At 38.4% G+C, this 20,124-nt stretch overlaps 1 protein-coding gene across 2 annotated transcripts; it reads right to left on the reverse strand.

The window, feature by feature from the left end:
• Positions 1 to 311: 311 nt before the first annotated feature.
• SNAP23 (synaptosome associated protein 23) lies at positions 312 to 20,035 on the reverse strand. Of its 2 annotated transcripts, none has more exons than XM_035328107.1 (8): positions 19,896 to 20,035; positions 12,818 to 12,924; positions 12,195 to 12,236; positions 11,374 to 11,422; positions 10,488 to 10,605; positions 7,121 to 7,273; positions 6,423 to 6,567; positions 312 to 3,835 (listed from the first exon to the last, which is right to left on the reverse strand). In XM_035328107.1, exons 2-8 carry the CDS (start codon positions 12,872 to 12,874, stop codon positions 3,770 to 3,772), a joined length of 630 nt encoding a protein of 209 aa, XP_035183998.1. In that variant the 5' UTR covers positions 12,875 to 12,924; positions 19,896 to 20,035; the 3' UTR covers positions 312 to 3,769. The 2 variants fall into 2 exon arrangements, with proteins under 2 accessions (XP_035183998.1, XP_035183999.1); XM_035328108.1 differs by having other exon boundaries at positions 12,818 to 12,925; positions 19,902 to 19,978.
• Between the last annotated feature and the right edge of the window lie 89 nt (positions 20,036 to 20,124).

Below are 20,124 nucleotides of genomic sequence, written 5' to 3' on the forward strand. Positions count from 1 at the left end.
GAAAACACCATGCCAAGTATTGATTGCTGGTGAATTAGGCCTGGATTATCTGAATTTCTATCAGAAACAGAAGGGTATTTGTTTCAAGGACAAAAAGCTGGCTGACACCCTCACATTTTAGGTCACAGCAATAAATATGTTCAAGTCACTTAACATCATTCTGTACACTTCAGCACTACACATAACCTATTAGTAATTGTGCATTACAGTGGGTGTGGGAAGAATGGAGAAGTGACAAACTGCTATTTTTTTCATGCATAACTATGCTTGCATCTTAGTTTGGGAATTACTGAGGTAGAAAAAATAACCTATTTAGCAATCCATGCATATATTTTATTTCAAATTGATTTCACTTGCTCTCCAGTTTTTCATGGTATTCAGCTACACTTCATATATCTATTCAATTAACATTTAGATAGTGCACTGCTGTTTCAAGTGCAGCAAAGGGCAGCAAAGGTGAACCAGCATCTGCAAGTCACTGCATTGTGTTAACCACAAATTGTTTCACAATAGAGCCTTCAGAGTAAGAAGTTTCACAAGTTACTGCACAAGCAGTGTGCTGCAGCTCATGCTGTATGTAGATGGAACCATCTGTTAACAGGTTTAACTCATCTTTCATGTAGTACGCTAGCTTGAATTTCATGGTTTACCATGAGCTATCGTCTAAGTGTGCCCATGGGACATAGAGTACATGCTCAGTAATTATATACTCAGGTGGTCTTAAATATTTTTTCCCTAAATTTTGGTAGAAATATACTAGGGCAGCTCCACCATCGTGTGCAGAGCGCAACTTCCAAGCCACTCCCAGATACCACTGTTCTTTCTCTGAACTAAAAACTGGTGCAAGTCTGTATTCCCCCCCAACCCCTAAGAGCATTCTGGGAATCTGATGCTCCAGTACAGAGAAAATAGAATCCTAAATTGCTCTATAAGTGAAATTGCATTGGTAGAAGATTAAGTCACCAGATCTCACGTGATAGATGCCTATCAGGTATTACCAATACTCGACAGGAAAGTTTTATTTTGCCTAGTTCCTTTAATATCCTCAGATGTAGTCCCATGCCTTACCAGTCTTTCAAAGAGATGGACACATTTGACAGTTTGAAGTCATCCCTGCATAATCAACATTGCCTGAAAACCTAGAGTGTTTAAGAAAAGGAAAGATCAGAATACTCCTCTCTTCCCAGCCACATCCCTTCCTGTGTTAACATCAGGAGTTCGGTGAAATAAAAATAGAAGGGAAACTTCCTGGTTGCATAGTAGCAACTAGTTCTGCCAAGTTTTTCAAGGACAGGAAATTAAGCAAAGACATTTCTAAGACAAAATAGTTTTAAATCACATTTAGTTATAGAAGTATGTATTTTGTCGTGCACAATATAGTTTAACAATCAAAAGAAGAAACTGTAAACCTTCATTCTTAATAGAATTCAGAAATATAAAGATGCACAAGTGTTGATTACATTCCACAGACATGGAAAGTAAGCATCTACTGTACAGATGACAGTAAAACGATCCAAAAAGCAGAGTTTTGTTCATTAACATGAAGGCACCAGCTCCCTGACAGGTTTGGCTCTTGCTGCATCAAAAAGATTTTATTTAGCTAATACTTAAGCTTAGAGTCTTGGAAATTATTTCCTTATGTGATATGCATTGCGACATGAAGATTTTGCATACCAATCACAGCATTCTCTCAGTCAGTATGAGAATATGTGACTAGAGCACAGGGAAGTCAATAACATGGACTTGCAACAGCAAAGGAGAAGAACATTCCAAGGTATTTCAAGATGCTACAGAGTGGATTTGCACTGTTCTAAGCAGAACACACAACTGCTTTAGTATTGTGTTTCAGGAGACAATCATAGCTAAATGATGCATCCTTTGCTTTCATAATCAGCAGCAAATACTCCTTCAATTAACCCAAAGTTTATAAGAAGGAAGAAAAAACATTCCAATTCCCTATGTCTTCCCAAGCAAGAGGCTGTTAGAAATTTACTATGCAATGTTCTTACAAGTACTTCCTTGTTACTTGTGTTTTTAAGCATGTAGCCTTCATTACCAGTAGGGGTAGATAATGATCTTTCAGAATTCATTAGCTTTCCAATAATTGCTGGATGCCAGACAGAAGCCAAGACATGGTACTAAAATATCCAGTCCCTGTAAAAAAACACTCAGTCCTACATAAGGCAGTCTACTACTGGCCTATTTATTATATGCAGCATCTTCATCCTTTGGTCAGTTTGTTGTTTGTTTGTTTTTTTTTTTTTTAAAAAAAAAAAAAAGTTGTGCTGGGAGCAAACTGACAATATACTCGTAACACTGATTGTACTCATGAAAACATTTAAAATTGTTCATCTTACATTTCAGCAGATTAGTGTCATCTCTTTAGCCCTAGGATTCATTATTAACAGCTACAAAGATACCTGTGGACTGTCAAAAAAAAAAAAAAAAGTCAAGAAAACCCTGGGAATAAGTCTGGTTGTATCATAGTAAAACAGAACTGTTTTTCCTCTTCATTAGAGGAAAGCTTTACCTCACCTGATCATCTATTCTGCAACAGATGAGGAACATTTTAGTTGTAATCACCTTGGAATATTTCCAACTGCCAGATTCAAAGTCTGCAATAATAAACTAGTCAGGAATTAATTTAGAACTAGTTTATTCACAACTAGCAAACAGTTCTTACATACTCCAAGCTTCCTCCAGACTTGTGACAAAGGAGTTCTATGATAAACTTATCTTCTTTTTCAGTAGCTTTAAGAAGCCCCCCCAAAGTCACTTCTGAGAACAAACTCTGCACAATCTCAGTCACTTTTGCACTGGAGAAAGTGAAACCAACTCCAGTGAGAACTGGCCAAAAATAGAATCCAATATGGGATGTGAGAAAGCTGCATGCTTTTCTACTCAGTTTGTTTTGTTCCTTCCAGTTCAGATGCATCATTCAAACATTTAAAACCTAACCTTTAGATGATGGACAGAGTTTTCCATCAAGTAAGTGCTTCAGGGAGATTTTTTTTTTATTGTATTCCACTTGCATGCACAGAGTTTAAGATCAGTTACATAAACACACAATAATACTAGAAAAATGCAGCATGATTTCCTAGTCATGGCCTCCAAATGTCAATTTACAGTAAAGAAATGGAAAACTATATGCCCCTCCAGTTAGCTTTACATTAAAGTTTGTATTTATGAAGTGTTTTTAAAGCCCTCAACCCAGAAGTAGTAATCAGTGGGCCTCTTGAATGTTGTAGTCCACATGCTCAACCCCAAACCAGTCACATGGTCTGAACTGTAAAGCCATGGTTAACCTGCTTAGAGATACAAGTCAGACAATACTCACCATGTCCCTGCTTTAGTGAAGACACTCAACTTATGAGGTATTTCAAACAGTGCAAAGTGCCCTCCTCAACTTTCCACAACTGTGAATTCACGTTACCCTGCTTATTCAACTTCAGAGAACTGTATTTTGGATGCAAGAAAAAAGACCGGGGGGAATAAAACATGAAGTTCTCAAAGCCATGACACTTTTAGCCCTGAGCAGTTTAAGAAAGTGAAGGTAAATGAGTAGGAGGAAGTTATGTTGACTGCTTTCTTGGAGTCAAGACCATGTTTACATGAAGCAATATAAAAAAAGAAAAGGAATCCCTATAGAAAGGGTACTGCTTCATTTTTCCCAGCCCCTCTCATTTCAGAATAGAGGAAGTTTCACAGATCCAAGAATATGGTGGCTTGCAGCTGGAAAGACAGTGTCACTGAACGATGACAGAGAGTTTTAATTTTCAATGAGTTTCTTTGCTCTGATGTTGGCTTGCTCAATGCGATCCCTGTTTGTATCTGCCTGAAAAAGACAAATTTATAAGTCATTTGCAAACTGCATGCAAAACACCCTAAAGTTTTAAACTGAGAGGAACTTTTGAATTGCAAAATATCACAGTAGACAGAAGCAATTTTTGTGAGACAAATAAATTTCTTTTATTTTTAAATCATCTTAGGCTGTCAATTTTATCAGAAACAAAATTAGGAGAAAAAAATTAGTCTTTAGCTAACCCTCAAAACATAGAGTAGCCTGCTTCAGCAAATCAGGGAGAATTTACAGAACAAAGAGTTAAGGATCACCTCTCTCCAAGTGCTTGGACATAATAAGAACCCCTACAGAGAGGCTTCAATATTATGGACTAAGAGTAATAATGAAAATTTAAAGTGACCTCTAGGCCTAATGTTAGAATTGTTTTGCTAAGTGGAAATCCCTGGTTTCCACCCACACATCTCTAGTGTCATGGTATCATAACAGCATGGTGTTTGTAATTTTATTTTGTAATTGTCTTACTGCTACCAGAGCATCAGAAAAAGTCAGCCACTGTATGTAGGCTGAACAAGTATCAAGATACAGTTTTACTGAATGGTATAGTAAGGGGCTTTGAAATACCCTATCCAGTCTGCTGTAGAGAATGAACATTAGGGATTAAAAGCACGAAGCTAGCCTTTTCTCTCACCACAAGGAGTGGAACTCCCAAGAAGCTCTACCTATGGCAAGGATTAGCCATTTCACAAACTCATACTGAAATTAACTAGCATGACATCAGCAGTTCAAGCCTTTCCATCATGTTCTTTCCTTCCTGTTGTTCATGTTGATGGCTGGGGCATGTCAGAAATATATTACAAAAATTTGTCAAAAAAAAACAAACAAACCCACCCACATTTTGGAAATACATGGATTTAGCTAGCAGATATTCTTCCAAGGAAAAGGCAGTAATGTGTTTATTAGGGGTATATTCAGACTATGATTGTATAACACTGCAGGCTACCTGGAGTCACCCAATCAAGCCTATACTTTCCACATAGATGGGACTTCTTAAAAAAAATCCATATAAACTCTCATGGCATTAAGCTTTGTACTGCTCCTTGTTTCTTTATATGGTATTGTCCTTTGGAGATTTACCTTCAACATCTTGATTCAGTTTCTACACTGTTCACTGCATATAAAAATGGGTATTTGCAGAAAAGAATTAAAGTATGCTGAGACCATAGTCAGATCACTAGTCTCAGAGCCAGGAGCTGCACTTTGCATTTTTATTGCATTTTTGTAAAGCAATTCTAATTTTAGATTATATTCAAGAGTTAGTAAGATTTAATGAGCAAGATTTATTCAGACCGCTAAAACGTAAGAGTATCAAGACAAAATAGATGCTTGAATCTACAAGAACAGAAACACTAATGCTAAATATAGTAATTCCTATTTGCAGTTGGCTTGACCAAAAATTTTCAGTCCACTTTATAAGTGCTAAGGGTTTCACACCACATTTTAAATTCTGATGAACTTTAGTTCTAGTGTCTTTTAAAATGTTTGAGTTACGTTCCTTGGAAGTTACCTCAGATATGCAGTTTCAGAGAAGACAGACAATTAAGACACATCCAATAAGATCATGTTGATTGACGTTAATATAACAAGTACTACTACTAATTACTAGTCAAAATTGAGATGCTGACATAAGCACAAGCAGCATCTACGTCACACTAACCAGTCTCGTTCTGAATATCTGAGAGTTGTTAATCCTACTGGGCTTTTCAGTGATATCCGACTTCCTATCTTGTCTTCATTTTTATAAGTTTATGGCAACATGTCTCCTTCTGCTTTTTTAAAGTCCGTAACATACACCGTTCATTAAAGCTTTTGTTTCCCTTCTTAACCAAGATGACTGTAAAAGCACTTCTGTTCATTTTAAAATATGGGGATTTCTGAAATATGACCAACTTCCTCATAAGTTGCCCACTGGAAGAAACCACCCAAATCAGATTTCTGTATGATTAATCTATTTGAGGAAGTTTATCTTGAAAAAACTAGGGAGGAGTGGTGGCACAAAAAGAGATTTTCCTGGCTGGGACTAATTAACTTAATGTGCAGATGAAAGCAGACCATGTCCCCATGCATCCACAAAAGCTATTATTTCTCATGGACAGGCCTGGAGAGATTTTGAGTTTAGGGCAAAGAAATACCTATGGCAGTAGTTTGGTTTTTGGTATTTATTTTTAAAAAGAATTCCTTAGGAGCTTTGCTATTTTTTTTTTTTTTAAAAAAAAAAAAAACACAACTATTTCCTACCACGCACAAGAAGATTCCCTGAAAGCAAAGATCTCAGTTATACTTACAAAAAAAGTCTACACATCTGATCCAATATAATTTAGTTGCTTTCAGAATAAGCAGTGACCAGAGCTGCATTTAAGATTTTTGACACTCCCAAAGCATTTGAGTTTTCAGCTACACACCCAACACCAAGTTCTTTATCTTGTTCAAGTCACTACAACTAGGGGATGCTATGATCTTAATTGCATATTTTACTGCAAATACAGATCAATTAGATAGTGAGCCTTATCACTTCTTAGTAACAATCCTTGTGCTGAAGGCATAGAACACCATTGACACTTACCTTTACATTTATCCGGTCTATTTGTTTGTTCTGGGCATCAATCTCATTGCCCATATCCAAAGCCATATTTTTCAAATTCCCAAGAATGTTTCCTACTTGAGTAAGATTTTCATCCATTTCATCTTCTCTGGCATCATTTGTTATCCTGTTCAAATAATGAAGAGTGTTTCCATGAATCAAAAACTTGCTTTACCATACCCTAAAATTATTCTACTCTAATAGATTTTTTTTTTGTTGCAAAGTCACCTGACAGCCAATGTAGTCAAGCCAAGGTATTCTCTCATTTAAAACATATATTCCAAGCACGCAGTCCACCAAGAAGAGGGTTCTCTAAGCTACCCACTACTAAAAAATAGCCTTAGAATTTAAAATAGCAGCTACTAGAGAAATTTTAAGAAATTGCCTCAAATGTACTTGTATGGCAGTAAGAGTCTTTGACATTTTTAACAGTATTATCAGAAACCAAGCACTAGATAGAACTCTACTGTTCTCACTACAGAGCAAGGAAGTACAAAGTGAAACACTACGCTGTTGAAAATGTGCTATTTGCAGAGGAAATGGCAAAGACTAATAGCTCCTCCAAGTAACAGTAAAGAGTTTGCTATTTAGCATCTTCACTTAAATTCCATCTGAAAGAAGCTGACAACTGGTAGATTACAATTCCTGCATTTAGGATAGATAAATATGAAGAAACAAACCGTGTAATATATCCACCACTTGGTCCTCCAGAAGTCTGAGGTTGCTGCTGATTTATACTTCTTGGTTGCATGGATATCACATGATCTGCTGAGTTCTCCATTCCATCTCCCCAGGTTGCTCGGTATGCTTTGCTAGACTCAAAGTTCTTCGTCCTACTCCATAAAAAACAGATATCTGAACTGCTCCATCAGAAAAAATGGCATCCTGATTGAAGTCTTGAATTAATCTAGGATTGTCAGAAACATTTGTCTTGTGCCCTTAAGATATTAGAGTTTGGATTTAAAAAGCCTTGTCTAGATATTTCAGTTTCTTATATAAGAATAGTACAAATACAACCAAGTTACTCTAGGGACAGTTAGCTAATCTTGTCTCAAGTGTTAGCACAAGCACAGTATTTCCCTTGAAGTGGCATACTTGACCAGAAGAGAGGAAGCTTACAACAGTATCAGTAAAGTTTACTTGTCATAAAGTTGCATTTAGAACAAGAGTTAATCTAATGTGATGTTTAGGTACTTTTGAGGGAAGAAAAGTGGATGAATAAAAAAATTTCCACTAATACAAGAAGCTACGCTATGCAAGATCACCATTCATCTCTACTGTTTTGTTCAACAGTTTCTATAGCCAAGCCCTTCTTTTTAACGTTAACCAAAATGAACCTGAGAAGTATTAGAAAATAACAATGATGTTTAAACAGTAACAGCTCTGCAATTTACCATTACACTTTTACCAAACAATACAGGGGAAAAAAAACAAAACAAAACAATTAATCCCACAGAACACTAACATGAAGCAATCTTAAGAATCACATATCTACAAAAACCTATCTACAAAAGCAAAAGAGAAAGGAAATTAACAGAAGTTACCTACGTCAGAGTAATTTCTTGTGACCTCTAAAGAACATATTTTGAGAAGAATATTCTGTTTGTTGTCACTTTTGAGTTTGGATAATCCCCCACTGCCACTTTTCTGCTTCAGTGAAAGCATGTGAAAAGCAATATATATAGTGTCTCCAGTACATCTAACTTTACAATTACATGTAATATATTTAAATATTTATAGTGCCTTCAACATCAGTAGCCCAGATGTTTCATATTTGAAGAGGTATAATGAAGAAATATCCTCTTTTCATTCCTTTGACATTTATGTAAACAAAATAGGAAAATACTTCTCATAGCAGCAGACCTGTGAAATACAACCTATCATGAATACCTCAACAGGAAGGAAAGGAGTTGTTTCTCAGTTCATAATGGAAATGTTGCACCTAGAATCCTAAAGAAACCTGAACTAGCCCATTCTAACAGTTTGTGCATACACAGCCTTAAAGATCTCCTTAGGTTTTCTGCAACAAGATTGAGCATTACATTTTTGTCTCATTCATGATAAAGTTGCAGCAGCTGGAGGTATTTGTACACTTGGCTTTTGAATTAGCGAAGTATTCAGTGACAGAGGCAACAGTGTGGAATTTATTGAAAAAGCAGCCTGAAAACTTTCACATCTGAATTAGACCACTAGAAACAGAAGTTGTTACTTAAACTAAACATGACTACTAAGAACAAATCTCATCATCTGATCCTTTAAGAGTTATTTTTCAAGCTACTATGCATTCACATATCTTGTGTTTTGTTTTGTAAGAGTAAAGCAATCTATATAGCCTAGCAAAACAGCAAGGGTTCAAGCAGTTGGTCAAGCTTCCCACAGCCAATGCATTCTATAATAGTTGACATTTATTATTACTATTACAACACATCACGATCACAAGGACACATGCGTGCAGGTATCATGCACATGCAAGCACACATCCAGGAGAAGCATCACCTTAGACAGCTGGTTAAACATACATGCTGTGCTAATAAGACTGACCTTGTCCTAAAATCCACTTTCACCAGTTAAGCGAATACAGCTTCTTATCCTAGTCTTCATTTCAAGAAAGCAAGCATCAGTGTTAGGAGAGAATGGAGAAGTAATAATAGTAAAGACCAGCAAACAGGTAAATTGTTATTAGTGCACAGATTATATTAGAGTACTGCTGGTATTTTGTGGTTTTGCAAAGCTTTCATGAATAAATTGACTAAGCGTAGTGGAAGTAAGAAAATGCAGTATTTCATCCATTAAGTGTTCTGATTTATCTTTTTTTTTTTTTTTAAGAGGAAAAACTTTGGAGATAGTCAGTTGGCAAAGAACTCTGACATCAGAAAACTTCACATACCAGAAGGTATACAAACAGCATTCATTTTCTTCCTTATTGCCTTCTACTTATCTAGTAAGTTTTCCTGCATATTACTTCCCATTTTGGTACACAACTCATTTTTGTTTTTATTCATACATTTGGAGTGCCTCAAGAGTTTACAGATCCTGAGTTTGCTCAGTGTCAATATGCTGTGTAATTAAATTCAGTGGAATAAAATATCCAACTACAGAAAACAATGACGGTGTGTATATCAAAGTGCTCAAAGTCCATCAATTTGATAAAGCTAATATAAAACAGTATGCACACCTATCTAGAGGTCAGGACAGAACTATCTGCTTTTGCAAGACACTAAAGGTAAGATTTTCAGTCTTAGAAGCCACATTCATATCTATCCCAAATGATCCCCTAAGTATTATTTTGTTGGATAAAGAAGTTCAGGTACTCCAGGGGATGTTTACCCAAGTTTCTACTACCTCTCAGTTGAGTAAGTTTTTTTTTCCCCATGTTAAAGAGCTATAAGCAAACACACATACAGATAATATTAATTACCAAGAAACATGCACGGAAGAGTTTGTGTAGTCACTAGTGAAATATTAAAGCTTTACCACCAACATTATTCTCCTACTCTCTTCATCCTTAAAGCATGAACTTCTTTTAAATGCCTGGAGAACCAATACTACCCTCCTTCAGAAGAAGTCTTTTTGCATGATATTGAATCATAACATTGAATTGTCCGCCACTACCAGCCTTTATAACTTAGCAGAGAAGTACTTTTGAAAATAAATGATTGGGGGGGGGGGGAAATCACATTTCTAAGGGACACAGGCATTTACATGCAGCTATTTGTAGTCCAGTTTGGTCTTATTTGTATGTACATTGATACAACTCTACTGAATAGACACTTCAGAATCATAGAATCATTTCGCTTTATGGAGATTAGGGTTCAAATGAGCAAGATGTTGCACAGTAGCTCCATTTACAGTGAAAGGTGAACAATATATGGTCAGATGTAAGTAAGCTTTAGCTAGTCCCATATGATTTTAAAAGTGTGCACCTCCACAAACCAAAACAGAGTTCCCAGAGATTTATCATTTTAGCTTTTATAAAAGACTATCTCCCAGTGCAATAGCTATTGGGAATATCCAAGAACTTTAGATCTGTGTAACAATTTAACCAACCTGTTACAAGGACAGACACAGAGCCCACAACATTTGTTGAGCTCTGTCAGTGTCTTCTCAGCTTCTCTCATGTCCTTATTTATCTGGTCCATGCCTTCTTCTATGCGATTTAGCTGTTCTAGAAGAAGAACAAGTAACCTGAATAAACACACATTTGGAGGTGGGGGTGAACTTACACTCCTTTCCAGCAGGAACTTACAAGATTCAGTTCCGTCTTGATATAAAGGCACGTGTCTTTTTCCTGCCTTCTGGAATTTCTTTTGTAGAAAGAGATTAACTAAGTTTTGTGTACTATATTAAAACCATTTTTCCTTTTCAACAGAACAGCCCTTCTGTTGCTGCTTTTAGAATAAATATAGTCAGTCCTGCTGTTGTGGAAAGGAATGGCTTCAGTAGCACAGGCTGCATGACATTGTAACTAATAGTTTCTCAACTACTTTAAATTCTCTTGTAAATGCTACAAATGCATGGGAATAGCCAGTTAATTGATCTCAATTTCAGAATCACAATCATCAAGATTGGAAAACACCTTCAAGATCATCAAGCCCAACCATCAACCTGACCTACCAAGTCCCATCACTAAACCGTGTCCCTTAATGCCATCTCCACACATCTCAAATTCCCCAGAGCTTGGGACTCCACCAGATCCCTGGGCAGCACATTTCAACACTTGAACACATCTTCATGAAAAAATCTACCTAATATCCAATCTAAACCTCTCCTGGCACAACTTAAGACCTTTTCCTCATATACTATTGCTTGTCACCTACCTTCACAAACAGGTTTTTAAAAAGCCTTTAGTTTCTACAACTCTTGAATGATAATACATTTTCTTACAAAGGTAGGATAGATCATTTGTGTATGGGAGGAAGAAGGAAGAACTCACCTCCTTGTTCATCCAGCATCGTGATAGTCTTGATGCCAACATCTTGAGACTGTAGAAAGAAGTTTGTGTATATAAAAAGAAACTTCAATATACCAGTGCAAAATCAGAAGGTCTCTAGAGTAAATTTGGTAAGTTCATAATAAACTATTATGCTAGGAATAACTTCTGTAGTAAAGTTTACTAAGCTTCAAATTGGATCTTATGTTAGCCTGGTAATATCACCACCTGTTACACTATCTCAGTTTCCTTTATATTACAAAAAGAATATAAAATGTATTGTAATACTTAGATTGAACTAAGAAAGAACTACCGTATTTCATTATTTTTAACATTACAACTGATGAACAGATGGTAAAAAGGTATACACAGAGCTACTTTTGCATAGAAACAGAAACTGCCCTGTCCTCTACTACCCTACCATACACTACCAAGCCATACCCTCCTCCTCAAAGCAGGACATTTTCACACTATTCACTGTGAATGTGAGCTAGAAGAAAAATGTGAAGTGCTATGAGAACCAAGTGATGAAACCGCCAAAGCCATGACTGACAGACACAGAATTTTATGCCATTGATCTGTAGCGTTTTGGAGATTAGGCCATTTTGCTTATGAGGACAGTAGCCAAAAAGGATATTGATCCTTCTGTGACCTTACTTTACATAATCTGAAAACATTAGGTTTAAATCATTCTAGCTCAATGACATGTTTCTTTAAAAAAGTTTGAGAAGGACAAAAAGTGATGAAGATCACTTCGTGATAGTTAAAATGCTGCTTCTCATACTTCAAATGTATACAACCCTAGTGGAAAAAAGCTTCCTTACCTCAATGGCCAAGCCAAGAATCCTTCTTGTGCTTTCCAAAGACTAGGAAAAAGAAGAATTTTGAGTGTTAATAGTATATATCAGTCTCTGAAAGTGTTCTTTACTAGTTCATTGTAGTAAGGCAACTATTTTACACAAGTTCATCAGCCTGCCGATATGTAATACTACATCTGTGTTGCAGCTATGTATCACCAACCTAGAGGATAATTAGCCACTGTGGAAACTCTTGTTTTTTTCTAGTACTTAATAGGAATTTGCTTATTGCATACAAAAGTCAAAGAAAATATATTTTTAACTAAAATTCATTAGAAAATAATTAGATGCATGAAGTATCAACATGACTAAGAATCAAGCAAAAGCAAAGCATGTAATTTGCCTTGTCTCAGTAATCAGGACTGGGTGGGGAATACTTGCCAAGCAGGTGGCTTTACAACTGAGAAGTTTATTCCTGAGACTAAGAATAAATTTAGTCTTGGCTCTAGTATTTACTAAGTAAAGAGAAGTTTGGAACATTTGGCTACGCTCTTGCAAAATCATCACCCTAGATTACCTTTATTTTAAAAAGATACTATAATCTTGGTAGATAATTATTCTAAACTCAGACAGTTTCCTAAAATATTTACCTCATCAGTGACTTGGTTGGCCCTCAGATGAATTTCTTCAGCCGATAGTTCAGCCATGATGAGCAACTATCACTTGCAAGTAATCAAGTTAAAAGAGAACCTTCTCCCTGGAATAAGAGATAACAGTTAGACAGTATGAACACTTTAAATAATTATATTGGTTAAGTCAAAACAGCCTTTTATCAGTATTTTGCACTGAAACGAGACAATTCCAAGAATGAAGACATACACATAGCATTTTGTGTAACACAACGTGTGTTCAGAAGGCCCTAAAAGATTTGCCTAGCTGATATGATATAACCAAAGAGCTATGAGAAATCCAAGAACAATCACTACATGAAATTGTTTCCTTTCCAAGACTTGAATTCATAAACATTTTTGGAAAACTCTATCTATTGTTAGCTTAAGACAAAAATCAGGACATGGACATGTCTTAAAATAAAAAGCCTTTCCACACTGGAAAAACATTTGTTTACTCAGTAATCCATAAATAAATAGTTTTCTAAAGCATTTAAATTCCTAGCATGAAGTGCTCTTCACCTTCTATGTGAAGGCTTTTGACAAGACAGTCAGAAGAGGAAGCACTAACACAGACCAAGACCAAGCACCACCTCAAAGGATTCCAGGAACACTTCAGAGATAGTTCTTGTTATGATATGGTGAATCCCTCTGATGCGAGAGCAGCAGGTAGTTACAAATGACATCTCTGCAACTCTTGAAAATGTTTGAGTTCACTTTCCTTGTAATAAGATGGGACCAAGATTTTTCTTTAGATATAATTCAAGTCCTAATACACTATGATTTAACCTTTAGAGTAAACAAGAGATATATTTTTGCCTGAAGAGATAGCAGGAAAAAGCAAGTCAGTTGATAGATTGTGTATTGTTATCAGAGAAGTGTTTTTCAAAGCTAAGACTGTGCATTTTTGTTGGAGGAATGCTAATAAAGCCAGTACTCCTAGCAACAGGAAGAACAGAGGTCCCAAGCTACATAAGACTTTAATAATCTGAAGTTAATGAAATTCTTTAAGTTTTTTTGTTTGTTTGTTTTTTAAACTTTTTGCTCTTTTACAACAGTAGCTTCCAATTAAATTCAGGTTATCCAGATACCCATTCCAAAATGTCCTGCTTGTATGGCAAAACCACATTATATTTCTCCTTACAAAAAATGTATTTTAGAAGGTATAGCATTAGTAACTGCTCCTAGGAGGACAAATTCATCCAGATTCACCCAGCTGTCAGCTACAGAACACATGCTCACAGCTCCTTATAGGAAGTACATGTATCTGATCCAATCCCATATAACTGAAGTACTTCAGGATTTGGAATATACCAGCAGATCTGTCTTTAGCATATGACATACCTCTTCAGTCTGAGGTTTTTCTAAGTAGCTGTCAACACTTTTTTTCCCCTTTTTCAATCATGAAAAAAAGCACTCATAAGGCCTATAATAGTTCAGTTCGCATTAGTCCAGTCTGACCATTCAATCAGGAACTTAGTAAGTTAGTACTAAGAAGAGTTAACATTACATTTACTTAATATTCAGAAGCAGGATGAAATTTCAATTATATAGTTGGCATTGCACAAGCATTTCTTCACTATTCCAACTGCTGTCACAGTGTGGCACCTGAGGCAGGAAAGGCCTGGCCAAACCTGCAACAGTCAAATGCTTCTGCAGCTTGAAACCATGAAACTCATGTCTCATCTTAGCCAAAGTGATATCATGCCCCCGGCCTGCAAGTGCAACAGCTTCCCAAGAATCCCATTGTAATTGCAGAACAGGGCAGGACACACAGCTGTATTCCCAGAGCAACCTAGAGATTTCCTTCTCAGCAGCCCTGGTGTCCTGCTTCTCTTTGCAGCTGTGGGGTCAGGCTACACAGCGAAAGCACAACTGCTGGCCCCAGGCTGTTACAGCCACCACTACACAATACAGTAACAGTTTCTGTGCTTCTGAAGCAGGGTATGACACTAAATAAAACTCTCAGCCATGTGTTAAACATTTGTTTATAAAATAAGACTTTAATGGGTAATAAGGCTCTTGCCTCTTTGAAGAGATATTAGCAAATACATTGTTCTACTACCTTCATGTCATGACAGTGCCTAAAGTCTGAAGGAAGAGTGTAAACCTTATCTGGCCAGATAAGGAGTTCTGTACTTGGTTCAGTACTGTCAGAATGTCATCCTGTGCCGCTAGAGTCACAAGTTCATGAAGACAATAAAAAGCAGAACTGCAGCGAGACTGAAAAAAGAGAAGGAGACAACAGCCAACACTTCCAACAACAGCCAATACTTCCAATTCTCAAGCTAGTAGTTCTTGGTGGTATAATCTGGAAGGTAACATATTACTGTGAGGCAATAATTAACTTCAGGACTGAAGTTCACCTATGCAATCCCAAATTCACCCTGGGCTTGACACAACTGCAGAATTTTTAATGTCTTATGAAAGACAAGGCAATGCTGAAATATGATAGTAATTAACATGAAGAGACCTGGCAGTTACCTGAAGAGCTACTTCATGTACTATTAGCTATCAAACTACACCTCCCCAACTTCATCCTGCTTACATCACCTTACTAAAGAAGTAGCAATCCATATTTGGCACAAATAAGTTTGGAGTAATATTAAACCCAGAAAGTGTCAGAGGTTGCATCTGGTACCAGAGAACAGCTTGAAAATGTAAGCACTTGTTGCTGAAACTACCAGTTCTATCAGCTCACAGTTGATCTTTGCTTTCCTCTAGCTGTCTCACAGCTCTTTAGACTCTATTGCCAGAAAGCAAGAAGTTCTGTGGAAATCCACGGCATTTCCGTCCTGCCTTCCCTCAGACCAATGGTTGATGTTCTTGCAACTGTTTGTGAGTTGACCTAACACTGAAGAAATCCAGCTGCATGACAAGAGAAAAGCCCCTCCACATAGTATACACCCGTAACACAGAGCAAAACCTTCTTAACCCATTCACTTTTAGGATGCCTCAAAGCTGAGTTATGCCTGTACTTTTCTTCTGATGCTCATATTATGATACCTGTAGTGTTTTGCCTCTTGTGGGACAAAACATCAAGATCTGGAGAGACAGTTCCCGTGCTCAATTACACTTGCTAGGATAATGGACCTCTGTCAGAGGAAGCCAAACCAAGCCACTCAGAACTCTTTGAGACAGGTGTTCTGACAAGGTTTTTCACAGGTAAGAGGGTTCCAGTCATTTCTGATCAGTTCTTGAGATCTTATGCTGCTGAAAACAGCGACAGCACCTTCTGTTTCTCTGGACTTCACAAAAAAGCTTACCCACCTTTACTTTTCAGCCATTGCCATTAGAGCTCTGTACAACAAGATGCTCTTCCTTCTTAAGATAGGCCTCAGAAAGCATGCTTTTTGAATTGGTTTTATTATAATGCCTGCTCAAAGTTGAATATCGAAAACAGGCTGTAACTTCCTTCTCTTATTTGAGCTGGTCAGCCATGCTTTTGCAGACCACAGTAGCTCTGTGGAGGAAGGCAGTGCCAGACAGAGATATTCCCTAGGACTTCTGATTACACAGCGGTTTGTAACACCCAAACAAGCATGTGGGAGTAACTGAGAAGAAACCAAACATCTCTGAAAAAGCCTGTTTCCAAAGATGGAGAAATACACTCCGTAGCTAGGTGTCTAATTGGAATAGTTGGAACAAAGCAGGTGCCTAGCATGTCGGGATGCTGCAAGATTTCCCAAAGATGCTAGCACCTAAGATGAGGCAATTTTTACTGTCAGAATAGCTCAGCTATCCCAACAGAACATGACATGCATACATAAAGGGTACGCAGGCCCCAGTCTTTCTGCCTAGAAAACACTCAATGTGACTGAAATATTCGTGGCATATATTTTTTATCATAATATAAGATTTGATAAATGTAAGCATTTATTTTTAGTATCAACAATGTCCATTTTCTTTGCTTTCCTTGCTTATTAAAAAAAGCATTCTACTGTTGTAGTTTAGTGAGAAACAAGTTTTAAACAAGAAGCTAGGCACACCTGTATATCCATTTGCAGTGTGCCTAAATACAAAGCAGAACTTCTTTAAAGGACGTGGAGTCAGCCATATTTGCTTTTTGTTATCAGCTCCTTGCAGTATTTACTCAGCTACCAGACTGCAAGGATCATGGTTAAACACATTCCAGTGCAACTCCCCTTGCAGCCCACCCCTGCACTGGAAAACCTGGCACCTATGGACTGTGTAGAGCTGAGGCTGCTATCAAAAGCATATTTTCCTCAAGTAAGGGACCTCATGAATCTTTTCTACCAAGTTAGAAGACAACACGTTCTTCAGCTTAACTATCACTGCCCTATAAAAAGGAAAGCTCATCAAGAAACAAGGGCAGAAGCAGACACAAGGCCTACAAACCATAAGGATCTGCCTTCTCTGACATGTTTTACTTTGGAGACTGGGGGGCAGGAGGAAGTTCTTTAAATTTGCAGCTCTAACCACAAGCATTAGATAAGACGTTATCTCTTCACAAGTTGACGCAAATTGTGCTAAGATATTCTACAAGCTTACTGCTATCATCCAGAGCAAAACATTCTAATTTTGAAATTTGTTGAGGATGGACAAGAGTTAAATTACTTCTATCACTTGGACAAGAGGAACAAGGAGATAAGGGAAAGGAATGCATGTCTACACAGACTGTCCCCCCCCCTTGCAATGCATTCAAGTCAGTGGCTCCAAAAGCCCAGGAAAAGCCTTGAATTCACACTCCGATACAAAACGTTTAGGTTAGAGAAGGCTGAGGAAAAGAGATCAAAGGCAATTTCACAGAACAGTTTAAAACCCCAATTAAGCTATTCCCTGCAGAGGAATCAGTGATATGAGAGGTGCTTTGGGGCTTGCATTAGTGTGGTGTCAAACCCTTTTAAAGCATGATTGGCTTAGACATCTTCACTTGGTACATGCACGTAAGGCACCTGAAGCATTTCAGTAGTTTCTTCATCTAACTCGAGTTACACCAACACTCAGTTTCCAGTATATGCAGTGCACAGGTATAAGAGGAAGCAAGTTCCAACCTTGCCTGTAATGTCTATTGACTAGTCTTTTCAGGCTTTCATTTATAAATAAGCCTGAGAAAAATATTTGTAGACACTTCCAACGTAACAAAAGCTATATCAGGCACTTTACACAGTTAGAATAAGCTTTTCTCCAGCACACACGGCAAAGCAAGTCTAATACTTATTAACTCTAAGAAAAAACAGAAAGCTTACTTCCTTGTTTTATAACAGTCATGGCACATTCACGTTATGCTATCCAAAGCACTCAAAACCTTTAAATATTTTCTGTCTTACAGATCTTTATGAATTTAAACCAACTGCAAGACACCAGAATACCTACGAAAGTGCTTGTTGAGCCACAATTACACAGCCTGCATCTGGAAAAGACACCAAGATACCTACTGTAAACAAAAGTTGTTTTTAACCAGCATTCAGTGTAGGAATATTTTTTAAAATATCATTACATCTGGAGATTGTATGCATTTCTTCCATTCCTCTGACCTAATTAATACACTTCAAAAATCTTAATTTTGAAAGGGGACAATTGTCAGAAGTGAGAAGTTTTCCTAAAACAGATGGGTTAACTTGGCTTTAGACCAAAAGTTGTTTTGATTACCTGTACTTTCACAAACCCACCCTGAATGGTAACAAGATTCAGCCCTGCATCCTGGGCAGACACAGAGAAGTTTTGTGTCTCCGACAGACCAAAGACCTTTCCAGAACCGTCAGACATCCATCGCCTTTGCCAAATATAAATTAATTCCTCATTGTCTAGTGGTCCTCTTTATTTGAGCCTAGCCTCTTTCAATCAACACCACAAGCTTTCCTCCTATGCTGTTACTCTGAAACTAGAAATTCAGTTTCCCTTCTGAGCACAAGAGGATGGTGATTTTAGAGGAGCTATTCCCAAGCCACGAATAAAAACGACTTAACTCCTATGAAGTTCCCCAGCAAGGCTCGATGCTTAAGTCCTCAAGTTGTTTTTCAGCTTGGTATGTAGTGCAAGTTTTTTTGCAGTCTGGTATTATACACAGTAGAGTTAAGTGGAAAGCTTTCATACACATTATGTCCAAATTATTCACTTTTAGCAAGTTGTGGTATGAAAGAATCTTATCCCTTCAATTCCTGAATGCCCACATTTGGTTACCTCTACAATTCAGATAAATTAGAAATCTTGTACTTCATCCTTTAAATATAATGCATTATTGAACACACTAAAACATGCTTTCCACCGATTTTCTGTTTTTACATAAACAAGCGCAAAGGAAGAAATATTCAGTATCTCCCAACTGATATATCTAAAACATGACTGAGAGATGCAGCCTCCACCTCCTTGAGGATAACCTCATCAGAAAGGTATGGGCCAGGAGATGACATAACCCTGCTGCTCCAGCAGCTGACTGCCAGCCAGGAGCTCCCCAGCTGTAATTTCAGCCATCGGCTCTGATACCGCCTCCGGTGATCAGGGATGCTCTGTGGGCTCCTTCACCGAGAAAGTGAGCTGCTGCCTTCCCCGTGAGATGATAAATTAAGGAAATGATGTTTTTAGATAAAGATGACCATTAGTTACGAAGTTTCTAGGCCTTGTTGTAAAGATTAAAACCTAGAGACATTACAGAGTAGGTGGAATTTTTATCGAGGGTTTGTTCTGATGCGGTTCCTTCAGAAATTTCTTATCACCGGTATAGAGGGAGGGTTTTTTTGCTTTTAAGACCCTTCCTTAGACAAACGAAAGAGTTACCCTAGGCGTCAGGACACCGCGCCCACCCCACACAGCGATGCAGGGTCTCGGCACCGGGACGGAGCCCTCTGCCCCCTCACGCCCAACGAACAACGCGGCCGCAGCGCTGGGGCCGGGGCCGGACCCGAGGCAGGAGCCGGCCCCGCACGCTTCCTGCTTTCCCTATTGCCTTCCTCAGCGCGGCGCCGACAGCCCAGGCACCGGGAACGCCGCCTCCCTGCGCTCCGCTCCTCTCCGACGCCCGCAGCTGTGCCCGGAAAAGCGACCGCGCTGCCCCCAGAACGCGCCCGGGAGGGAGACAGAGCTGTGGCCGCGGACCTACCGCCGAGCCGAGCCGAGCCGTGCCGAGCCGAGCCGTGCCGAGCCGAGCCTCTCCCCGCCGCGCCGACCCTTTAAGAGCCCATGTCCCGCGGAAGAGGGAGGCAGCACCGCCCATCGGCCGCGTAATGGAGGTCGCCCTTCCGCCCGGGCACGGCGCCGCCGCCGCGACTACATTTCCCAGCAGGCACCGAAGGAGAAGAGGAAAGGTTCCCGGCTTGCAGCGCGGCCGC

The sequence above is a fragment of the Oxyura jamaicensis genome, chromosome 5 (assembly GCF_011077185.1).
Source record: "Oxyura jamaicensis isolate SHBP4307 breed ruddy duck chromosome 5, BPBGC_Ojam_1.0, whole genome shotgun sequence".
Classification (NCBI taxonomy): domain Eukaryota; kingdom Metazoa; phylum Chordata; class Aves; order Anseriformes; family Anatidae; genus Oxyura; species Oxyura jamaicensis.

Excerpts from the sequence above, each read along its gene's own strand:
- SNAP23 (XM_035328107.1), bottom strand. The coding sequence starts at position 12,874 with ATGGCTGAACTATCGGCTGAAGAAATTCATCTGAGGGCCAACCAAGTC. Across the intron at positions 12,237-12,817 it reads CCAACCAAGTCACTGATGAG|TCTTTGGAAAGCACAAGAAG; the intron begins GTAAATATTTTA and ends TCTTTTTCCTAG. Across the intron at positions 10,606-11,373 it reads GATGCTGGATGAACAAGGAG|AACAGCTAAATCGCATAGAA; the intron begins GTGAGTTCTTCC and ends TTCTTCTTCTAG.